Source organism: Barbus barbus, assembly GCF_936440315.1.
Source record: "Barbus barbus genome assembly, chromosome: 46".
Taxonomy (NCBI): Eukaryota; Metazoa; Chordata; class Actinopteri; order Cypriniformes; family Cyprinidae; genus Barbus; species Barbus barbus.
The window spans coordinates 20,048,194-20,068,441 of NC_136724.1; the positions used below are offsets into that span (position 1 = coordinate 20,048,194).

At 34.5% G+C, this 20,248-nt stretch overlaps 2 protein-coding genes across 3 annotated transcripts in view; one reads left to right on the forward strand and one right to left on the reverse strand.

Annotated features, from left to right (window-relative positions):
• pde1ca (phosphodiesterase 1C, calmodulin-dependent a) overlaps positions 1–16,753 on the forward strand; it is a 55,363-nt gene extending 38,610 nt beyond the window's left edge. The window contains exons 10-16 of one of the 2 annotated variants that reach the window (XM_079409478.1): positions 1,121–1,222; positions 1,393–1,513; positions 4,882–4,963; positions 5,050–5,170; positions 5,700–5,872; positions 7,342–7,692; positions 16,381–16,753. In XM_079409478.1, coding sequence (XP_079265604.1) covers positions 1,121–1,222; positions 1,393–1,513; positions 4,882–4,963; positions 5,050–5,170; positions 5,700–5,872; positions 7,342–7,692; positions 16,381–16,544 — 1,114 coding nt within the window. In that variant the 3' untranslated portion in view covers positions 16,545–16,753. Of the gene's footprint in view, positions 1–1,120; positions 1,223–1,392; positions 1,514–4,881; positions 4,964–5,049; positions 5,171–5,699; positions 5,873–7,341; positions 7,693–12,373; positions 14,754–16,380 lie in introns of those variants that run through there. The other variant, XM_079409479.1, reaches the window with a different exon arrangement.
• Positions 16,754–17,639: 886 nt separating this feature from the next.
• LOC306864777 (uncharacterized protein) lies at positions 17,640–18,461 on the reverse strand (the record flags this gene model as incomplete). The annotated part of the gene is made up of 2 exons (XM_079408995.1): positions 17,640–18,174; positions 18,392–18,461. 2 exons carry the CDS (start codon positions 18,459–18,461, stop codon positions 17,876–17,878), a joined length of 369 nt encoding a protein of 122 aa, XP_079265121.1. The 3' UTR covers positions 17,640–17,875.
• Between the last annotated feature and the right edge of the window lie 1,787 nt (positions 18,462–20,248).

The following is a 20,248-nucleotide window of genomic DNA, read 5'->3' on the forward strand; positions in this document are numbered from 1 at the left end:
GATGAGCGCTCTCTCCTCGCGTCATGAGTAGACACGCCCCTTACTGCTGATTGGCTACAAGTTTGTTTTGGTACTGGCCTGACTCGCTTTTCTAAAGCGTTTTTGAAAAACTGCATACCCCACCTTTAACTTATTTTCTAGCTCTGGTGCTTTTCTAGAAAATGTTTTCAAACATTGTGGTGCAACATTTCCTTAAATATGACCATGCCCTTGAAACTGAAATATAATTTCTGTATAAAAGATATAATTCATGTAAAAATAAATAAATAAATAGGTTAAAAAAAAAATAATAATAATTATAAGATAATATTTATATATGGTTCTTATTAAATATATTATATTAAAATGTATTCATATTATTGTTATACAGTATATAAAAAAAATAATGTGTAAAATATTTACTTTTTCAGTTGATACTGTATATTTTCTATACTGCCTATTTCTATATATTTGTATACTGCCTTCTAAAATAATAATTTTAGATGTGTAAACCTATAGAATGTATAAACCTGTAGAAAATAAAACTATGACTGTCAGTAGAGTAAAATAATAGTAATTGTTTATTATTTGTTTTTGGATGAATTTTTTTTCCATAGACCCCCTGGATGATCCCAGTTTAAAAATCCCCTGATTTATAGAATCTAGTAATTAATAAGTAACTAATATGCTAGTTACAACCCAAATTCCGGAAATGTTTCTGTCCAAATTTGACAGAAACACATAACCTCGATGCCCAGGCGTCTTCAACCTGTTTTGAAAAGAGGAGATGCTACACCATGGTAAACGTGCCCCCGTCCCAACTTTTTTGAGACCTGCAGCAGGCATCAAATTTGAAATGAGCTCATTTAGTGGATAAAAGTGTATAATTTCTCCGTTTAAACATTTATGTTCTCCATGTTCTATTATGAATAAAATATTGGCTTGTGTGATTTGAAAGTCTTTTAGTTTTTATTTTATTCAAATTTAAAAAACGTCCCAACATTTCCGGATTTCGGGTTGTATTATACATAGAATCAACCCAAGAAGCTTGTATATCATGATGGGTTCATGATAAGAAGACGGTTCTTTACTGAATGTAACCGGTTTTAAAGTCAATACTGAAAACGTCTCTTTCTCTCAGAGAATTGCGGGCTCTGGTGGTCGAGATGGTCCTGGCCACTGACATGTCCTGTCACTTCCAGCAGATTAAAGCCATGAAGAACTTCCTCCAGCAGCCAGAAGCGTAAGTGCGGTCGCACACATCAGGGTAACCAGGAGGAGGGGCTTTAGCTAATCACACACTGTTCACGCCAAAACATTTCTGCGTCAACAGATATTCATATCCACATAATGAGAGGTTGGACAGAGTGATTATAACAGCTCTGAGGGGCTGAACATCTCTGTCCTCTGCAGGATTGATAAACCCAAGGCCTTATCCCTGATACTGCACACCGCTGACATCAGCCACCCTGCCAAAAACTGGAACATGCACCACCGCTGGACCACCTCACTGCTGGAGGAGTTCTTCAGACAGGTCAGTGTCCCGAGACATTTCAATATCAGCATTAAGTCTTAATATAGTTATAGAAGCATGTAAATCTCATCAAAGCTGTTTCTGGGTCATACTTCATATTTCATAAACTCAAAAAAGTTTTGCCTGAAGAAAACAAAAAAAGCCTATTTTTAAGACCATAAAATATATTGTGATTATTTTAAATTAAGATTTTCTAAATAATAATTGATTGTTAGTTTGTTTAATACATATCAAATAAAGATTGAAGGTTATTTACTGTATATAATAGAGGTTATTTAATATTAAATAAATTATTTAATAACATTACAGTATTTAATTCTTTGTTAGCATTAGTTAATAAAAATACAACTACAACTTTCAATTTTAATAATGTGTTAGTAAATGTTGAAATTAACATTAAAATTAATAAATGCTTTAGAAGTATTTTTATTGTTAATTTAGTTAACTAATGTAAAAAACATAACTATACTGTAAAATACTTATACATACGGTAGTATTTATTGTACTTCATGTATGCATGTTTACTTTAACAATAAACAAAAACAAGTTAAATTATTTAATAAATTATCAGAATGAGAGTTTTATTATTTATTTATTGCATCAAGGTAATACAAATTTGAGAAAATGCACTTAATTGTCTTGAAACTGTACTGTGCAAATGCAAAACAAAAAATATATAATCCTACAAATAGGCTTCCATTTCCATATGAAAAAGATGATCTCTTTTCCTTTCTGATTTGATTAGAATAAATGTTGAATAATTTATACATAGACTATAGTAAATGTATGTAAACAAAATAGAATATACAGTTGTCGTCGAGAATATCCTGTTTACTAGCTACCAAATAAGTGCCTCAAACAACTCTCTGATTTGAATTTTATTTGCTGAAAACCTTGCAAATCCATCCTAGCTCTTTCTAGGAAGTGCTCATCATTGCAGCAGCCCAATACCTTGTAAACACAACTCTGTTTCCCAGTGGGCCTATAAAAACCCTGACTCCCGGAAATTGTGTTCACAATCAGACTGCAGATTGAGGTTTTGAGAAAGCTCTTGCTATTTTTGTAAGCAATATGCATCAGTCGGGTGCTGTCTGAAGCTGAGAGCAGTGTCCTGTAGACGTTTTTATGGTTCTTCAATCATACAGTGAGTGTTTTCTCTCTCTCTCTCTCGGTCTGTTGCTCTCTCACGTCATCGTCCATATTCCCATTCTGTGGTCATCAGCACTCTGATCTAATCTCGAATTGAGTCTTAATCTTATTTAGCATTCCAAGCCTGTAACGTCCACTGTAAAAATCCCATTAATCTCCTCTAAACATCCATTTCCAGCATTCTAACCTCAACGTTTGAATCTCCGCTGCTTCACTCTATGCCATCAGCTTTTGCCTCTCTATGAAGTCATTCAGAATTGCTTTCCAGGACGTTTTCTTTCTTGTATGATTGAATAAATAATGAAGTAGAGCTCAATTTCCTTGCTAAATGAAAACGGATCTAATTCTGATCCAAACTCAGTGTTTTTAAGAGATGAGTATCTCCTCACAGTGCCAAACCAATTAACTTCCCATTGTCTGATTTGATATCACACCGGTCCCATCTTGGTGTTCCTACAAGAGTGAAATTGAATCTTTGATTTATTGACATGTTTAAGCTAATAAATGATCAGTTCATCACAGGTAAATCACCCCCAGAAATTATAATTGCAATTTCAGGGTCAGGAATGAAATATCGCTCAGCGTTGCGCAGGAAATTAATGGTGACTGTGAAAAGTGCGATTGGCAAAACATCCTGAGGAACGTAATTTTTATAGGAGTCTGTGCTGTTTAGAGTTCATAGCTGTATTATTCGGCCAAAAGACAATCATAGCAAAGATAATTACAGATATTGTTTCTCAGGATTATCTATGATGTTTGCAAATGAAGTGCTATGGACTGATTCAGAGAATAATGAGAATGCAGCTGAGCTGAACACGAGGGATTTCAGCTGTGGTGAAATGAACTGAAATCTAAACCAAAAGCTTTATTTTGTCTGGATTGGTCAGTAACAGAAGAGGTTGTATCATATTTCTCTATCTAATTTCTCAATCTAATACAAAAAGTCAGTGTACAGTATACAGTAAACATTCTGGCTTAGAGTTAAAAAATTATGGTATTACACTGTATCAAGGTCACATTATAAAGCTTTTTACTTTGTTTTCTTCATTTATTTTTGGTGATTTTTAAATGTAAATATACCAAAAAGACAACTGTGTTAGTAAAATGAAATGTGACCCTGGACAAAACCAGTCATAAGGGTAAATATTTTGAGATTTACATCATTTGTATTACATCATTTGTATTTCAGATACATCCTCTGAAACTTTCCATTGAGCTTTCCATTGATGTATGGTTTGTTAGGATCAGACAATATTTGGCCGAGATACAACTATTGGAAAATCTGGAATCTGAGGGTGCAAAAAAAACAAAATATTGAGAAAATCACCTTTAAAGTTGTCCAAGTTCTTAGCAATGCATATTACTAATCAAAAATTAAGTTTTGATATATTTACAGTTGGAAATTTACTAATTATCTTCATGGAACATGATCTTTACTTAATGTCCTAATGATTTTTGGCATAAAAGAAAAATCGATAATTTTGACCCATACAATGTATTTTTGGCTATTGCTACAAATATACCCCAGCGACTTAAGACTGGTTTTGTGTTCCAGGGTCACATATAAGAAATAAGTAAATATCACTTGTGAGCTGCATATTTTTGTTGTGTATCATTTCCAAATAAGCTGAAGTCTTGACAAATTATGCACAAAAATTGTGAATTTGTGTGTTTTTAGGATACATACAGTCCCTAGTGAAAAAATAAAGAAATATAAATACATTTACATATTTGTGTTCTTTATAAAAAATACCCTGCAATTGTACTTTTGGCATACTAAACTGTTATACTTAAAATCTGCTAATGTTGTGCTTAATGCACTTTAATTGTGCGGAAGTCCAACTAAAGATATACTGAAGTATATTTGATTGTGTTAAAATGTATACTTCAGGTACACTTTAAATATCGTGCATTTAAAGACTGATATTATACAGAGATCATACAGTCCTTATTAATAGTGATATTAAAACGCATTTTAGGCATAATATTAAGAAATGTGCATTGTGCATAAAGCATTGCGCATAAAGAAATACTCCAAATAGCAACTAAAAATCCTATTTAAGAGAGTTAGAGGTGAGAAAATGGTCATGAAAAAATGTATTTCTTGTTCAAAAAACAACTACCAGGGAATACAACATGATATGACCCCTTTAATAATCAGAAATCTTTACCTGAAAAGATGCTAATTGGTGTTGGTTCTTGTCTGCTTTTTGTTTTAGGGCGATAAGGAGGCAGAGCTTGGACTTTCTTTCTCTCCTTTATGTGATCGCAAGTCTACCATGGTGGCCCAGTCTCAGATCGGTGAGTGATCAAGCTTGTGTGTGAATCAATAGGATACGGTATACCCACTTCTGTGTGTTATGATGCTCATTTCACTTCCCTAACAGGTTTCATTGATTTCATCGTGGAGCCCACCTTCACTGTGCTGACAGACATGATTGAGAAAATCGTGACTCCAATGATCGAAGAAGCCTCACCCTCCGGTCTGGCTGGATTCAGACGGTCCAGGTGAGGACGAATGAATGACGAACCAACATTGCTGGTCTATTAAAATATTGAAGCTCTATTCTCAAAAAACAGACCTTGTTCAAAATTGGGGTCATTAAGATTTCTTTAAACAAATTAGAATGATTTCTGAAGGATCATGTATCACTGAATACTGCTGAAAATTCAGCTTTGCATCACAGGAATAAATTACGTTTTAAAATATAGTCATGGAAATGAATTGGTCAGATATGCGGGAAACTTTTGTTTTAAACTGGAATCTTTCCTTTAATGACCTATTACTTTAGTTCCACCATGTACTTTTATCAGGTCATTATGTGTGAACTACCAAACATGCCTGGGTGTCAAGTGAGTAATATAGTATTTGGACGCACATCCTGTATCTAGTCGTGGAAACTCTTGGTATCCTTCATCAGCTTGACAACTAATGACATTATACTTAAAAGTGATGTACTGCCATATAATCTAAAGACAAACATTTGCTGGAAGCTAAATAAACGCTCACTCTGTGTGTCTATGTGTGTTTGTGCAGTCTGAATAACATCCCGTTGGACGGTAAACGCTCTACTGTGAAAAGCACTGGTTCGGAGGGCGGCACTTCCCTGAACTGCTCCGTAAACGCTGCCGATTTTAAGACCTTCAAAATCACCTGGAATGAGGAAGTGCATAAAAACAGAGAAAAATGGAAATCGCAGGCTGTCAAAGGTATAAACGCGAACATATACACATGCACTTCGAGAAAATAGTGATGTGCTGTAAATTATTAGTAATGCTTGCTCCTGTTTCTCATACTAGGGGATAGGGATTTAAACAAACCCCTAGAATTAAATATTAATATTTGTCTATTTGGTAACTCATGCTGAACCTAAATAAAAGATGCATCAAATAGTGATGCACCGGTTAGACAATGGATCCAGGCCATATCTAAAGACTAGAAAATCATGAGAGTTAGAGCTCTAATGACTTGGGGCAGTAAGCAAAGTCATAGCAACTGCACACCTTATCAATTGTATAGCAATACCCTGCAATCATTAACAATGCCTTAGTATGCAAGGGCAAGCACCACTCATCTCTTCAGAAACTAAAAATCTAGCTTTCATTCAGAAATATAAATGAATTCAATAAGAATAAAAGATTTAAGAGCTCAGGCTTAAGAAATAAAACAAAAACAAATCTTCATAACATGAATCTAGATCTCCGTTTGGCACAAATTTTGTAGATGAAAAATGCTGTAATATTAAATCACGATTGACTACAGTAGAGTACATGTGTGGATTGACTTAGGATGTGACAGCAGATCTCAAAAGTAATGCTTTATCATTTCAAAGAAATGTTTTCTGGCAAGAGTGTTCAGTTGCAGTCACATTAGACTTCCTGTTTCATTCATTTCTATTCATACTTGTGCAAATTCCAAGTAGGGCTCGCTGCAGTCCACAAGATCCAGGGGGCGTGGTTGGATCCACATCTAGGGGGTGGAGATTGGTAGGTTTAGGGGTGGAGATGGGGTGGGTTTAGGGATCAGGGAGTGGGGATGGGTAGGTTTAGGTATATGTAAGGTGGGAGGAGTTGGATCTGGATCCAACCACGCCCCCTGGATCTTGTAGGCTGCAGCGAGACGCTCCTCGCAAATTCTGGAGAGCGGAAATGCAAGAATGTGAAGAGTTTGTTGAACTCTGACCTGTAAATTCAAATAGTGTTCAAACTAAAGAGGATCTGAATGTCACAGACTGGCAGACTTTTTTTTTTCAAGGAAATTAATACTTTTAGTTACAAAGGACTAAAAGTTTGATCCAAATTTCAAATTTAACATTGATAATAAACAGAAATTATTATTATTATTTCTGAAGAACTCTGAAGACTAACTCTGAAGACTAACTCTGAAGAATAATGATGCTGAAAATTCAGCTTTGCATGACAGGAATAGATTACATTTTTAAAATATATAAAAATAGAAAACAGTCCTTTTAAATAGTAATAAAATGTAACAATATAGCTGCTTTAATGTATTTGGTAAGCATAAGAAACTTCTTTCAGAAACATAAAAAATTCTTACCAACCCTAAACTTTTAACAATTGGTGTATTCAGAATTCGAATATCCCATATTCTTAATTTTTCATGCTTAGTGACCTCACTTTCTCTGTGCTACTATTGATGAACTGAATTTGCTTGTTAGATCTGGAAGAGAAGGCCAAACAGGAAGAGAACGAGGAGAAAGATAATAAAACCGACACAGACACACAAAGCAGTGACAGCAAAGGCGATAATACTAAAAAAGAAGACAAGATCAACACAGACTCGAGTGTGAAATCTCAAGACAAACGGAAGGAAGACACAAGACAAGAGAAGGATTCAAAGACAGATCGAGAAGCTACAGGCGATAACAAGGAGCCCACAGAGCAACAGCCCAGAGAGGAAGAGGGCAATAAAGACCCAGGGGGGGTGAATGGGGCTCAAACACCAGCGTCTGACGCCAAAGAGCCTGAGACCAGCAGTGACACAGACAACAGCCAGCGAGTGCACAACGGTGAGTGTCAAAGTTTTCAAATCTGTTGATTTTTTTTAAATTCGATTTTTAAAAAGAATCCAGATATTTGGCTATCATGTTCATATTTCTAACAAAATGTGGTGCCTTTTGTGTCTAACATTTTCCTAAACTATTTATAATCCTAAACTCCTGTACCGACCGACACTTTGGTTTACCTTATACATGATATAAACTAGTGGTTGACCGATATGGGTTTTGATTATTTTAATATTTTTTATCATTACTATTATTGACATTAAATCTGTATATAATGTCATTAAATAATGTACATGATGTAAACTAGTGGTAATGGCCAAAGCCAATAATGATATTTATATACTGGCTGGTTGTTAGCAGATGCCAAAAAATACATAAATAATTAAAAAATAATATTTTAAATATGTAATAATATTGTTTATTATTATTACATCATACATTTATTTAATGTCCAAAGAAAAGTAATGAAATTGCAGAATTTTAATAACTTGTGGTTTCCAAATTAAATTAATTTGAATATATTTCCTCAAAATTAATTTAAAATATTGTGCGATTGTAATTTACCCAATATTTTGAAAAAAATGAAAAGGAAAAAGATTTGTGAACAGAATATGTAGAGTATGGATATGAGAAAGTTATCATACTATGCTAATAATCAATATTTCAAAATGGCTAAATATGAGCCAGTATATACAGGTCTATCACTACCATAAACTACTATTCTTGCTTTACCACTTTTTCTCGCTTACTATTGTATTTGTAACCAAGCACTATCGTAGCCAAACTATTACATGTTGGAAAGAAGGTGCTTTTGTTCCTAAATGCTTTTAGTATATTTCTACAGTAGCACACTCTAATTCTTATGTGTTTTGTAGTGCACAGAGTGGTCCATGTTGTGTAGTGTGCTCTATAGTGTATACTGAACTCTACAATTTACAGTGTGTAACGTTTCATGTCCTCAAGCAAGCATACTAACTAGCGTATACTACTTACTAGTGCAATGTATTGTGTTTTGCAAGCGCTGTGTGCTGCAGTATGCTGAATTCTGTGGTGTATATGCATTTATGTTCTTGTCAGACCTGTTTTACAAGAGCTAGAAAAGAAGGATACAACAAAGCTTACACTTTTCCAGAAAGAACCCAGAGAATAATACTCTTAAATGGTTTGTGTAGCAGACCAAATGGTTGTTAATGTTAGAAAAGCACTCGTCTTTTCTTTTATTTGTTTGTCTGTTTGTTTGTTTGCCCTGAGTGGACTTGGTTAGTGACACATGTCTTATCTGAATGTCAGGGAACGAGGAACTGAACTCGCCTGACAGTGACGACAGTGAAAGCAAGAGATCGGACGGTAACTCCATCATCTCTTTTAACTGCTGTTGGCATCACATAGCGACTGAATGCTAATTTGCATACTAGCAACCTAATTTGCAGCACTGTATCGTGACCAGGCATGACACAACAAGTTTGCAGTTACCAGTCTGTCCACACTCAAAACAAACATCACAGCAAAGTTTTAACCAGTGAGGTTCCACTGTGGATGGGGCTACATGACAGAAGTCTAAACTAAGATTGTCTTCATTTTGTCACAGTCAGAACTAGTTGGAAAAAAAATCAAATTAACATGTAAGAGATTTTCCTGAATTTTTATTGTTTGTTTTTACTGTGTTGCACCTGGTTTGGATACAGTGTACAATAGGGACTGCAACATCATAAAACTGCACTCGCATAATATAGAAAAAACAAGCATCTTGGGAGTCATATCAGTCCAAAGAAACACTCAAGGATGCATTCCTCTAAAATCTATTGGAAGTAGTTTGCTATCTGGTCACCTTTGGCATACTTTATATTAGCATATTATGAGTTGTGACCCTGGACCACAAAACCAGTCTTAAGTCGCTGGGGTATATTTGTAGCAATAGCCAAAAATACATTGTATGGGTCAAAATGATCACTTTTTCTTTTCTGCCAAAAATCATTAGGATATTAAGTAAAGATAATGTTCCATGAAGATATTTTGTAAATTTCCTACTGTAAATATATCAACTTTATTTTTGATTAGTAATATGCATTGCTAAGAACTTAATTTGGACAACTTTAAAGGGGTCATATGATGCTTTTTTAAAGATCATTATTTTGTGTATTTGGTGTAACAGAATATGTTGACGTTTTATTGTTCAAAAAACATTATTTTTCAAATACTGTACATTATTGTAAGTCCTCTATGCCCCGCCTCTCTCAACCGCTTCGATTTCTACAAAGTCCCTCCTTCTGACAAGTGCAGTCTGCTTTGATTGGTCCGCTGGCACAGTGCATTGCGATTGGCCGAACAATGCAATTGCTCTTTCCATAATCGTCAGCTTCAGCTTTCAAAATTATAGTAAAGAAAGACAGTTAATAATGTCCTTAGTTTTACCATCAGTTCAAGCCGGAGAGGGGAACAGAGTCGCGTGACAGACACAGTGATGAAGCTCATATGTGTTTGCACACAAGCCGCGATTGTGTGACCGTTTCTCCCTCTCTCACACACACCAGCACACACACACACACAAACAACGCTGCGCTGTGACTTTCTCTCACACGCAATACTTAAACGAATAACAAAACATACAGTCGCTGATTCAGAAGCACCAGATTGTCATAGCAAAGTCAGAATTACCTCCTCTCCTAGGTTCACGAAACGGTCGTCCATACGTTGCTGGTCTGTTGTAAGTAATCTTAATGATTCCTAAATGCATCTGCTTTCAGAAGGCCAAATAAAGTTATTTTGCTTTCACCTAGAAACACAGCGTCTCCCTGACATGGCTTCATCAACACTATACTGCGGTTACTGAAACACGCCTTCTTTCTTTGCATGAACATTTGGGCGGTGTTATGCAAATATTTCCACATCGTGACGTAGACATGTGGGGGCGTGTTCGAACGAGCCGTTTTAGGGGGGAGTCTTAACTTTGATAAAGAATATCTCTTTGGTTTTGAGACTTTAATCTTAGCAACTTCAGGAATCTTATCTATGCACAAACAGCTTGTAACACTCCAAAGAGAAAGGAAAATTTGAAATCGCATTATATGACCCCTTTAAAGGCGATTTTCTCAATATTTAGATTTTTTTTGCACCTTCAGATTCCAGATTTCCAAATATTTGTATCTCAGCCAAATATTGTCCAATCCTAACAAATACATACATCAATGGAAAGCTTATTTATTCAGCTTTCAGATGACGTATAAATCTCAATTTGAAAACATTGACCCTTATGACTGGTTTTGTGGTCCAGGGTCACATTTGTTACACACTCCTTAGCTTATACTTATTTAGAACAGATAGTATGTAAAATGGGATTCAGTCGCTATCAGCAGGAGAGCTACTTTAGGTTCATTTCCTCTCATCAGGTCAATTGGGAGAAAACCCATGGTGATTTGATTTGACACCTTCACGCATTTTTCTGTCACCTCTGCATTTCACCCAAAAATGATTCTGTTTACTTGGCCTTGTGTTGTTCCAAACCTGTATGACTTTCTTTCAAGTACAATGTCCTGGACATTTTTGTCCATACAGTGAATGGGGCTCTTGCTCTGAAAAAGGACACAAAGGAGGTCCAGAAAAGTAGTAGTCCATATGACTTATACGTTATGTACAATAGTTTTGTTTGACATTTAAATTATGGAATTTAAAATACAAATTTAAAAAACTGAAGTTAAAATTATCCACTAAAAATGCTTACACTCACTGGACCCTCATAAACCTGTTTTTCACTAAAATATTTAAATAACCTTTATAACACTGCGTAAGATATTAAATGTTTTTTATACGTTTTATCTTTAATAGAAATGTTTTGTTTTACTACATTTTCATATATTTTTACTTGTGCATTAGGTCAAAAAATTCTGAATAAACGGCAGTATTGTGAAATATTATTACAATTTAAAATAACTCTTTTATATTTGTATATATTTTAAAATATAATATATTTGTGTGATGCGAAGCTTAATTTTCAGCATCGTTACTTAAGTCTTCAGTGTCACATGATCCTTCAAAAATCACTCTAATATGCTGATTTGCTACTCAAGGACCATTTCTTATTATTTTCAATACAATTCCAGGATTCTTTGATGAATAAAAAGTTCAAAAGCATTCATTTGTAATAGATTACATAAAATATAGTGAAACATAGATGTCTTTTCTTTCACTTTTGATCAATTTAATGCTTCCTTGCAAAATGAAAGAATTTACTTATTTATACATACATAGTCATTGATGTTAAACTGAGCTAATTGCTTCTTTGGTGCTTTTTTGTGAGTTTTTGAGCTTTGACAGCACCTTCCCAATTCACTTTTCTTCACTTTTCCAATTCAATTTACTTTTATGAAAGAACAGCCGTTCTGTGAAATTGTTCCATTAAGTAAATCATATGGGTTTGGATTGGCATGACCAAATTTTCATTCTTAATTGAAGTATTCCAAAAAATCATTGAAACCTTCAAAATCACCTATTCTGAAATGAAAAGATGTACTATATATAACTACAAAGATTTTTCATATATGTGGGTAGTTCATTCGAGTTCAATTCCCTCCATTTGATTCTAAACACGTGGCATGTCAGTTGTCATAGCACCTCATTCCCCTGTCAGACATCAGAGAGCTGTGGAACAGGAGCTCTAAATGTGCCAAATATCTGCTCTCCTCTGCAGACTCAGAAGACGAGCACAGTAACTGTGGGATCTCCCCCTCTTCACTGGCAGACAGTGCAGCCACTGCATCTGCGCCTGATGCAAACTAACAGCACTCCAAATCCTGTACTATGCTGTCACCTGGTGGTGGTTATTTTTTATTATTCATCTTTGGAGGACGTTTCACATCTTAAAATCCTTAAGCCTCTAATGGAGTTTTTTTCATAATTTCTTTGATTCACATCTGACTTCAAGGATTTACTTTTGGTTCAGAGACACACAAAACCATTAGAGAACTGAGACTTTTAAAAAAAGTCATGCATGGTGCTGCGGTGGCTTTTGGAAACTGTTGTCATCAAAGCCACATGCATGAAGATGAAATGTGTCCTGTGTCGAGTCGATGGAGACCAACCGCAGCTGATGTTCTTCCCTTGGGGACAACGCGACATCTGCCGACCGCTCAAGCGCCAAACCTGCACAGACAGCGAGCGGAGAACTTCAAAGTACTTCGGTGCCTCAGAGTGCTCATGCAACCAGATCACCTTCACCGGGCCGTCGTTACTGTGTCCAAAGAATGTCTGCAGAACTGCTGTCTGTTTACCTCTTATTTTGATTTGTGTTAGTCGTAAATTTGATGTTGCTGTCGTCCTGTCTTGATACTGATACTGTACAGCTTCCATTGTGTGTCCTCTGTATGCTTTCAGAAGCTTCTTGATGTCAAACCGTGTATGTGATTGAGGGTTTGATCGTTAGTTTAACGGCCCATAATCCTTTGCAAGTATCCTTGCCAATGTCACTTTGATCATAGAAGATTTTTTTCACAAACAGTTCAGTTCTGTCACAATATGGAGTAATTTTGACAAACTATTCAAATGATGTTGCCGTATCTGATTTGAACAATATATATACAAAAGCTGGATATTGTGAAATCACAAATCAAAAAACAATGGGGCCTAAAAATCTGAGGCCACATTGAAAATCTGGGGTTTTCTTGGGGTGGAAGAAAAAAAATGATCGTAAAATACAAGTGTCATGATCTAAAATGAGGAATAAATATATATATTTTTTTTACTTTTCACTCAAATTGTTAATACATTTGCACCCGGTTCCACAGACAAGGCTTAAACCTAGTCCTAGACTAAATTGAAAGTCTGAGCTGTTTCAACTGAAAGAAACTTGCACTGACTGATCTTAAAATATATCTGTGCCTTTGTTGTATCTCAAGATGCACACCAGTGATGTTTTTTTCTAAGGCACATTTATAAAAATTACTAAAATGTCTTAATTGAACTATGGCCTAATCCTGTTTTAGGCTAAACCCTGTCTATTATACCGGGCCATAGTATATTGTAATTTAAACATTTTAATTTTCATTAAATTGGAAAAATACTAAATTAGCCTCAGATTTTTTAACCCTACTATATGTATTAGGAATTTTTCATCAAGAAATGAAAATTCCCTCAGGCCAATTAAAATGTAGATGAGTTTGTTTCTTCACAGGAACAGATTTGGAGAAATGTAGCATTACATCACTTGTTCACCAATGGATCCTCTGCAGTGAATGGGTGCCGTCAGAATGAGATTCCAAACAGCTGGTAAAAATATCACAAGTAATCCACACCACTCCAGTCCATCAGTTAACATCTTTTGAAGCGAGTGTTTGTAAGGATCAAATCCAACATTAAGGCATTTTAACTGTAATTTAATTCTCATTCTGACGGCACCCATTCACTACAGAGGATCCATTGGCGAACGAGTGATGTGATGCTAAATTTCTCCAAAACTTGTTCAGGTGACAAAACAAACTCATCTTAGATGGCCTGAGGGTGAGCAAATTTTAATTTTTATGTGAACTCTTCCTTTAAAATTAATGAAGGTACAGCTGCCCTTTTAAATAACAAATTATGTCTGATTTCTGTGTTATTATGAGCCAAATCCGATGGGCCAATTTAACCTCTGCAAACATTGTAAGCTCTTCAAACCCTTAAAATGTAGTAAATGTAATTATTTTGACATTAGGTTAAAGTTAGAATTTTCTTCTATTTTTGTATTTAATGTATATAAAAGATTATATTATTTATGAAGTGTTTATAGGGAAATTTGAACAATATAGATCAATTGTAGGAAGGTGTACTATTCATGAGAGAAATACGACAGAGATTAAAAGGAATCTTATTGGTATTTTTCAATCTGGTCAAAGAAGAAATACAACGTTTAGAAAGTATGTTTCAGCACGAGCATCTTGATCTGTCAGGTGCTTCGTGCTGATATTACAGTTAGTTCACTGTCCTAGCGAGGTATTAATGTCCCTGTCTGTGCCACTCATCTTCTCAGAGTATAACACACCTGTCCATGTGAATCTTTCTGTAAATCAGTTTCATACATAAATTGTAAAATGCAGAAAAAAGTAAATAAGTAAAAAAAAAGGCCTCCTTGTAAATAGGCTGTTATAAATAGGCAGCAAAATCCTGTGTAAATGTCTCTGCTGCCTCAACCAAAGATGATTATAATGTCTGTACATCATTTATCTGGAGGTCATTGCAAGCCATCATTCATGCATACTTCTTATGAGTCATTGGTTGGAAAGCAAGAAAGAAAGATAAAAAAGAAGGAAGCATTGTTGCCTTAAATCTATTATTAATTACAAATCCATGTGAATTATTCTCTGTTGACATTCATAGAATATTTGTGTTTATCTTGCTGTTTAGTTGTCCTCTTCTGACTCAGTTCTGAGTCATCACATATATCTTTTTTTCTGTGCTTATGTCAGCGTTTTCTTCATATCTGAGAGACATTGAAGAGAGTTCATCATTTTGATTTTACTGGAGAGTTCAGTCAGATGTGAATGTCAGCATGTTGCTCTTCTCAGCTGTGAAGCTGAACTTAGCGAAACTCATTTGATTGGTCAGTACTGTGCCATTATAAAATATTATAAATAATATACCCCTAATAGTGCCCCTCCCCTCCTATTAAATTTCCACAAGCACAGAGTTGGTGACATTCTGCAAATATCATTTTCTTAATCAGTATTTTCCAAAAAAAAAACATTCATAAAACAAGCCGTATGTGTATATACATATGGGTGTGTGTGTGTATATGTATGTATGTATGTATGTATATATATTTGTATATATAAAAGAAAAAGAATAAAAGGCATATTGTCCATTTAATTTTATCTTTGTTTTAAGAATGTTTGGATATTTTTGAAATGAAAAACAACACAAATACTGATTAAGAAACTGCCTTGCTGGATGAAATGAGTACATACTAAGTTACACACACTAGCTCTTTGACTGCAACTGTGTTTTTAAGGAATGTCTCAAACATTTAGGCTCAGAATGTGAGATTGTTTAGATGAAATGCTGTACATTTATAGAATATTGAAGTTGATGACTAAATATGGCACAGTGAGATTCTGCCTTAATAAGTGTGTTTAGTTCTGCTTTGTAACTGTCATGTGTTCATATCAGTTGAGTACATGTGTGTTTGCTAGGAAACCTCGATGTCAAAACTAAGGTATTTTTATTCATTTTTTTGGTTTGAAATCCTCATGTACTGCGTATCTTCTCCGTCACTCAAACACAGACCAATTTCTATAAAATGATAGGATGCTCTGATCAGCAGTGTACTAGCAGCATAAATCATATAGTGCTGTACAGCCATCTGTTGGCTATCTAGTATACTGCAGTCAAACACATTTTGAGATCCACATTGTTTCTTTTACCTTTTTATTACATCCCAAAGTATAATTTGTCATGAGATTGTTTTAATTTTTTCTACATTAATGTCTGTTGATGCATTCATACTTTTTTTTATTTCAAAAAGAAAAAAAAAATCAATCATAGGCAGGTGTGGTCATGTGATCATGCTTGTTTCGATGCTCCTTAATTGCACTTTTGTGACAATAAATCTTTACTCAAAGGGCTCAGATGACGGGTTTGAGTCTTCATTTTGATATATATGATTTAAAAATGTACAGAAACTGTATTACCAGAATGGTTGTTAAGAATCTGCTCTGTTTTTTTCAGCTCCCACTCGCCGCAAATACCACCTGGTCAGATACAGTAAGAAACCCAGTTACTGTGCCAACTCCTACTTGCCCTCCCGCCTGCAGAAAGAGGACAGCAAACCCACAGACCCCCGTAGCAAGGCCAGACATCTACAGAGCATCTCTCTGAGACCGGGGAGGTGACCCCATGTATAGCACACACACTTCTGTCTGTTCTGCACTGATGATGGAGTTGAGTGATCCTCTTTCAACCCAAAATCAAAAGAAAAAACAAATAAGAAATTTTATTTTGCATGAAGACAGTACTTTGTCAAAGTAAGCAGTTTCGCTGAAGATTCTTATTACTGTAGTGTATACAGAAGATAAATAAATAATAAGCAAATTAATTAATTAAAAACAGTAAAAATAAAAATACTAAAACAGTAAAAAAAGGATTTTTATTATTTATAATTTGTTACATTTTAATTATATATATATATATATATATATATATATATATATATATATATATATATATATATATATATATATATATATATATATTATCAATTGTGATGCATATTGCCTTGAAACAGTTTTTAATTGTAGTTTTTAATTAGTTTTTAAACCAATGCTTCCATGATATATGAGTACTTTAAATACATTGTTATATATATATATATATATATATATATATATATATATATATATATATATATATATTTATATTTATTTATTTATTTATTTTACCATAAGAATTGGGGAGGAAAGGGTGCTTGTGCTTCATTTTAATTTTATTTATTTATTTATGGTCATTCTTATTTTCAATTGTGATGCACATTCCCTTAATAATGTATGCTTTTAATTGTTCCCATACAAAAATAATTGTGTAATACAAATTTTAAAAAAAAACAACTACAAGTAAATCAACATTAAGTTGAATTAAGTGTGAAGTATGAATATTTTAAATAATAATAATAATATAGAATAATAATCTGGTATGTTTTCACTTTATTTTAATTATCATAATGAGAATTAGGCAGCAAAATCTTATTAATTGTGTCACATATATATATATATATATATATATATATTTATATTTATTTATTTATTTAAAAAAAATTGTGTGTGTGGGGGGCGGGGGGTGTCTTGAGATGTACCCAGTTAATGTATCCTGCTGTTCATACATAATCACAGACTGAAACACCTGTTACATGTAAATATGTTGAGCACCACTTTCAGAATTATTATAGTAGTTCTGCAGGTTGATTTAGATCGATATCGTATCTATTGTCCATATGACAAAAATAAAACATGCACCATATTCACACTTTTCCAACCTTTATGCTACGATGTTCATGTTGGAATTAAAAAGATGTTCTTTGCATCATTCCACGTTGTGTTTCTGCAGCATAACACTCAAATGACAAAATGACAACGCAAAAAATATCTGCAAAACCTACATTTAATGAAGGCTCAGACGACAATCAAAAATAACACTAACAAGAATGAAAACTGAATGTTTTTAAAGACATCTACTTCTTCATCTCCTTCTCTTCATCCTCCTGATGAATCATTCGAGCCTCTGTCTTCATCAATCTCACGCCTGCCAAAGAAAAGCGCAAAGAACTGAGACAAAGAGATGGCGAGAGATGGATGGAGAGGGCGTGAGGGTGATTGAGTGAAAGGATGACAGAAATCAAAGTCTTGCCTGGTATGAGTGGAGGGCTGTTGAGTACGGGAGTGTCTTTCCTGCGGGGTTTCTTCTGTCCCAGTTTGTCCTGTTGATGTTCCTCGGAGCTGTGCTTCTGATTGTCCATTTCAGCGTTCCCATCTCAAGGAGAAGATTTCAGAGACATGTTAACAAAGCTGGTCTGTGTGTATCAGTCAGACTGTTGCCATCTGTTACGCCTTTGTTACTCCCGCTGGATGCTGGTCACCCAAATTTTGACACTTTTATTGTCATTATGTAGCTCTTTTCCTTTAAAAAAAACGTTGTGCATGCAGATATCAATGCAGAAATGTAGTGAAAAACAGGCTGCGGTACTCACAGAGATGTTCGTGCATGGTGAGTGTGTGTTCGGCTTTGTCTGAGAGTGACCTCACACAGTCAGTGGACATGCTCCCCACAGCAGTCTGTTCAGGTATCAGATAACAGCTTGTGTTCAGCACACACACACACACACACTCATATACATGACAAAGGCTCTGTCATATTTACTGGAAAGCATATTTACTGAATGTGTGAATGGTAGCAAACTAATTAAACAAAACAGCTTCTCATTTTGGGCTCTGAATCTAATTTTATTATGGTTAATTATGCAATGTCAAAGAAAAAAAACATAAACATAAAATTCCTCACATAAAATAAAAAAACTGTTATCATGTTTAATTCCATGTTAATATTATTTTTTCCCCCCAAAAAAACCTAAATGACAGCAAATAAAAATGTGCAAAATTTACATTTGAGGCTCAGTCAGCAATCACAAATATCATTTTGAGCCTTTTGAGCTCTGATGAATTTTAATATTGCATTTATTCACATGCAAACCAAATATATTAATGACAAAAAAAGCATTCATATATCAATTCCACTTATTACATTTAATTGTATTAATCAATTAACATTTACCTGAAATTTATCTGAAATATATAAATTATATTTCAATAAGTAACATATAACATTTGCTTCAGATCGATGTGCCCATCTAAAATGAAAACATACTACATCACACATATATATATATATATATATATATGGTAATAAAAAAATTACCTATGTTTAAAATACTCCAAGAAAACTGAATATATACTGTAAACATTTTACTATTCAAATATTATTTATTAATCAATTAACATCTGCTGAAATATTTTGGTATTTGTCTTTCAATCTAGAAAAGAACTAAAGAAGTGAATTATAAGAGAGCGAGAGGCCTTACCTCAGTGCAGCAGAGAGACGGAGAGCGAGTGCAGGCCAGATCAAAGACAGGGGTTATGTACTTCAGGAGGAGGGGCCTCCTCTAATTCTGTCTCCATTAGAGCCTGTTGTCATGACGATGGAGGCCCTTGTCATGTGTCAATCATCCCAGCTTCCATGAACGCACGTCATCGAGGTTAATGAAACAACTTCAACACTTTAAGCAGTGATTCAAACACGGCGGAGGTGAGGTTTGGTAACATGGAGTGTGTTAAGACTAGTCTTCAATGCAGTGATTCCTACTTCCATTAGGTTTTGGTTTTAGGTGTAGGTTATACATATATAATTAAAATATACCATATCATAAATAGCCTAATAATATTAAAGATAATTTTAAGCATCTACACTCACCACAACTCTTTACTAGCTCAATGGAGAGCGTGAACAAGAGGAAATGAATAATAATGGAAAACAATGTAGACATTGTTTACTGACAGGCTTTGATGTCTTTCTTATCTCCTCTGATGTGAATGGTGTTTGCTCCTCCCGTGTGGAGTGTGTGTGGAGTGTGTGAAGTGGTTTTGATTATTTTTTCATTCACTGAACCATACTCAACTACCCTGTTAAACACAACACTATAAACAGTCCATGTCAACCTGACGCCTGGTAAGGGAACGTCTGCCAAGAACAAAAATGTAAACGTAAAAACCTGGTTAGTCTGGATGAGGACACAGCCTGGCACTTTATACATGATCCCTAAAATCCCTATATTAATTTTTTTAACAGATTTTTTTTTTTTTACACAGATACTGACCATTATTTTATAAATTTATGTTTGTTTAGGGGGTAATGTTAGTACAACGATTTGAAACAAAATATATATTTTTTTATATTTCTGAGAACATTTAAGCATTTCTAATAAAACTATTCAAACAGGTAAGTTTCTCACATTGTAATTACTCAGTATTTAATTATTTTCACACTTATATGG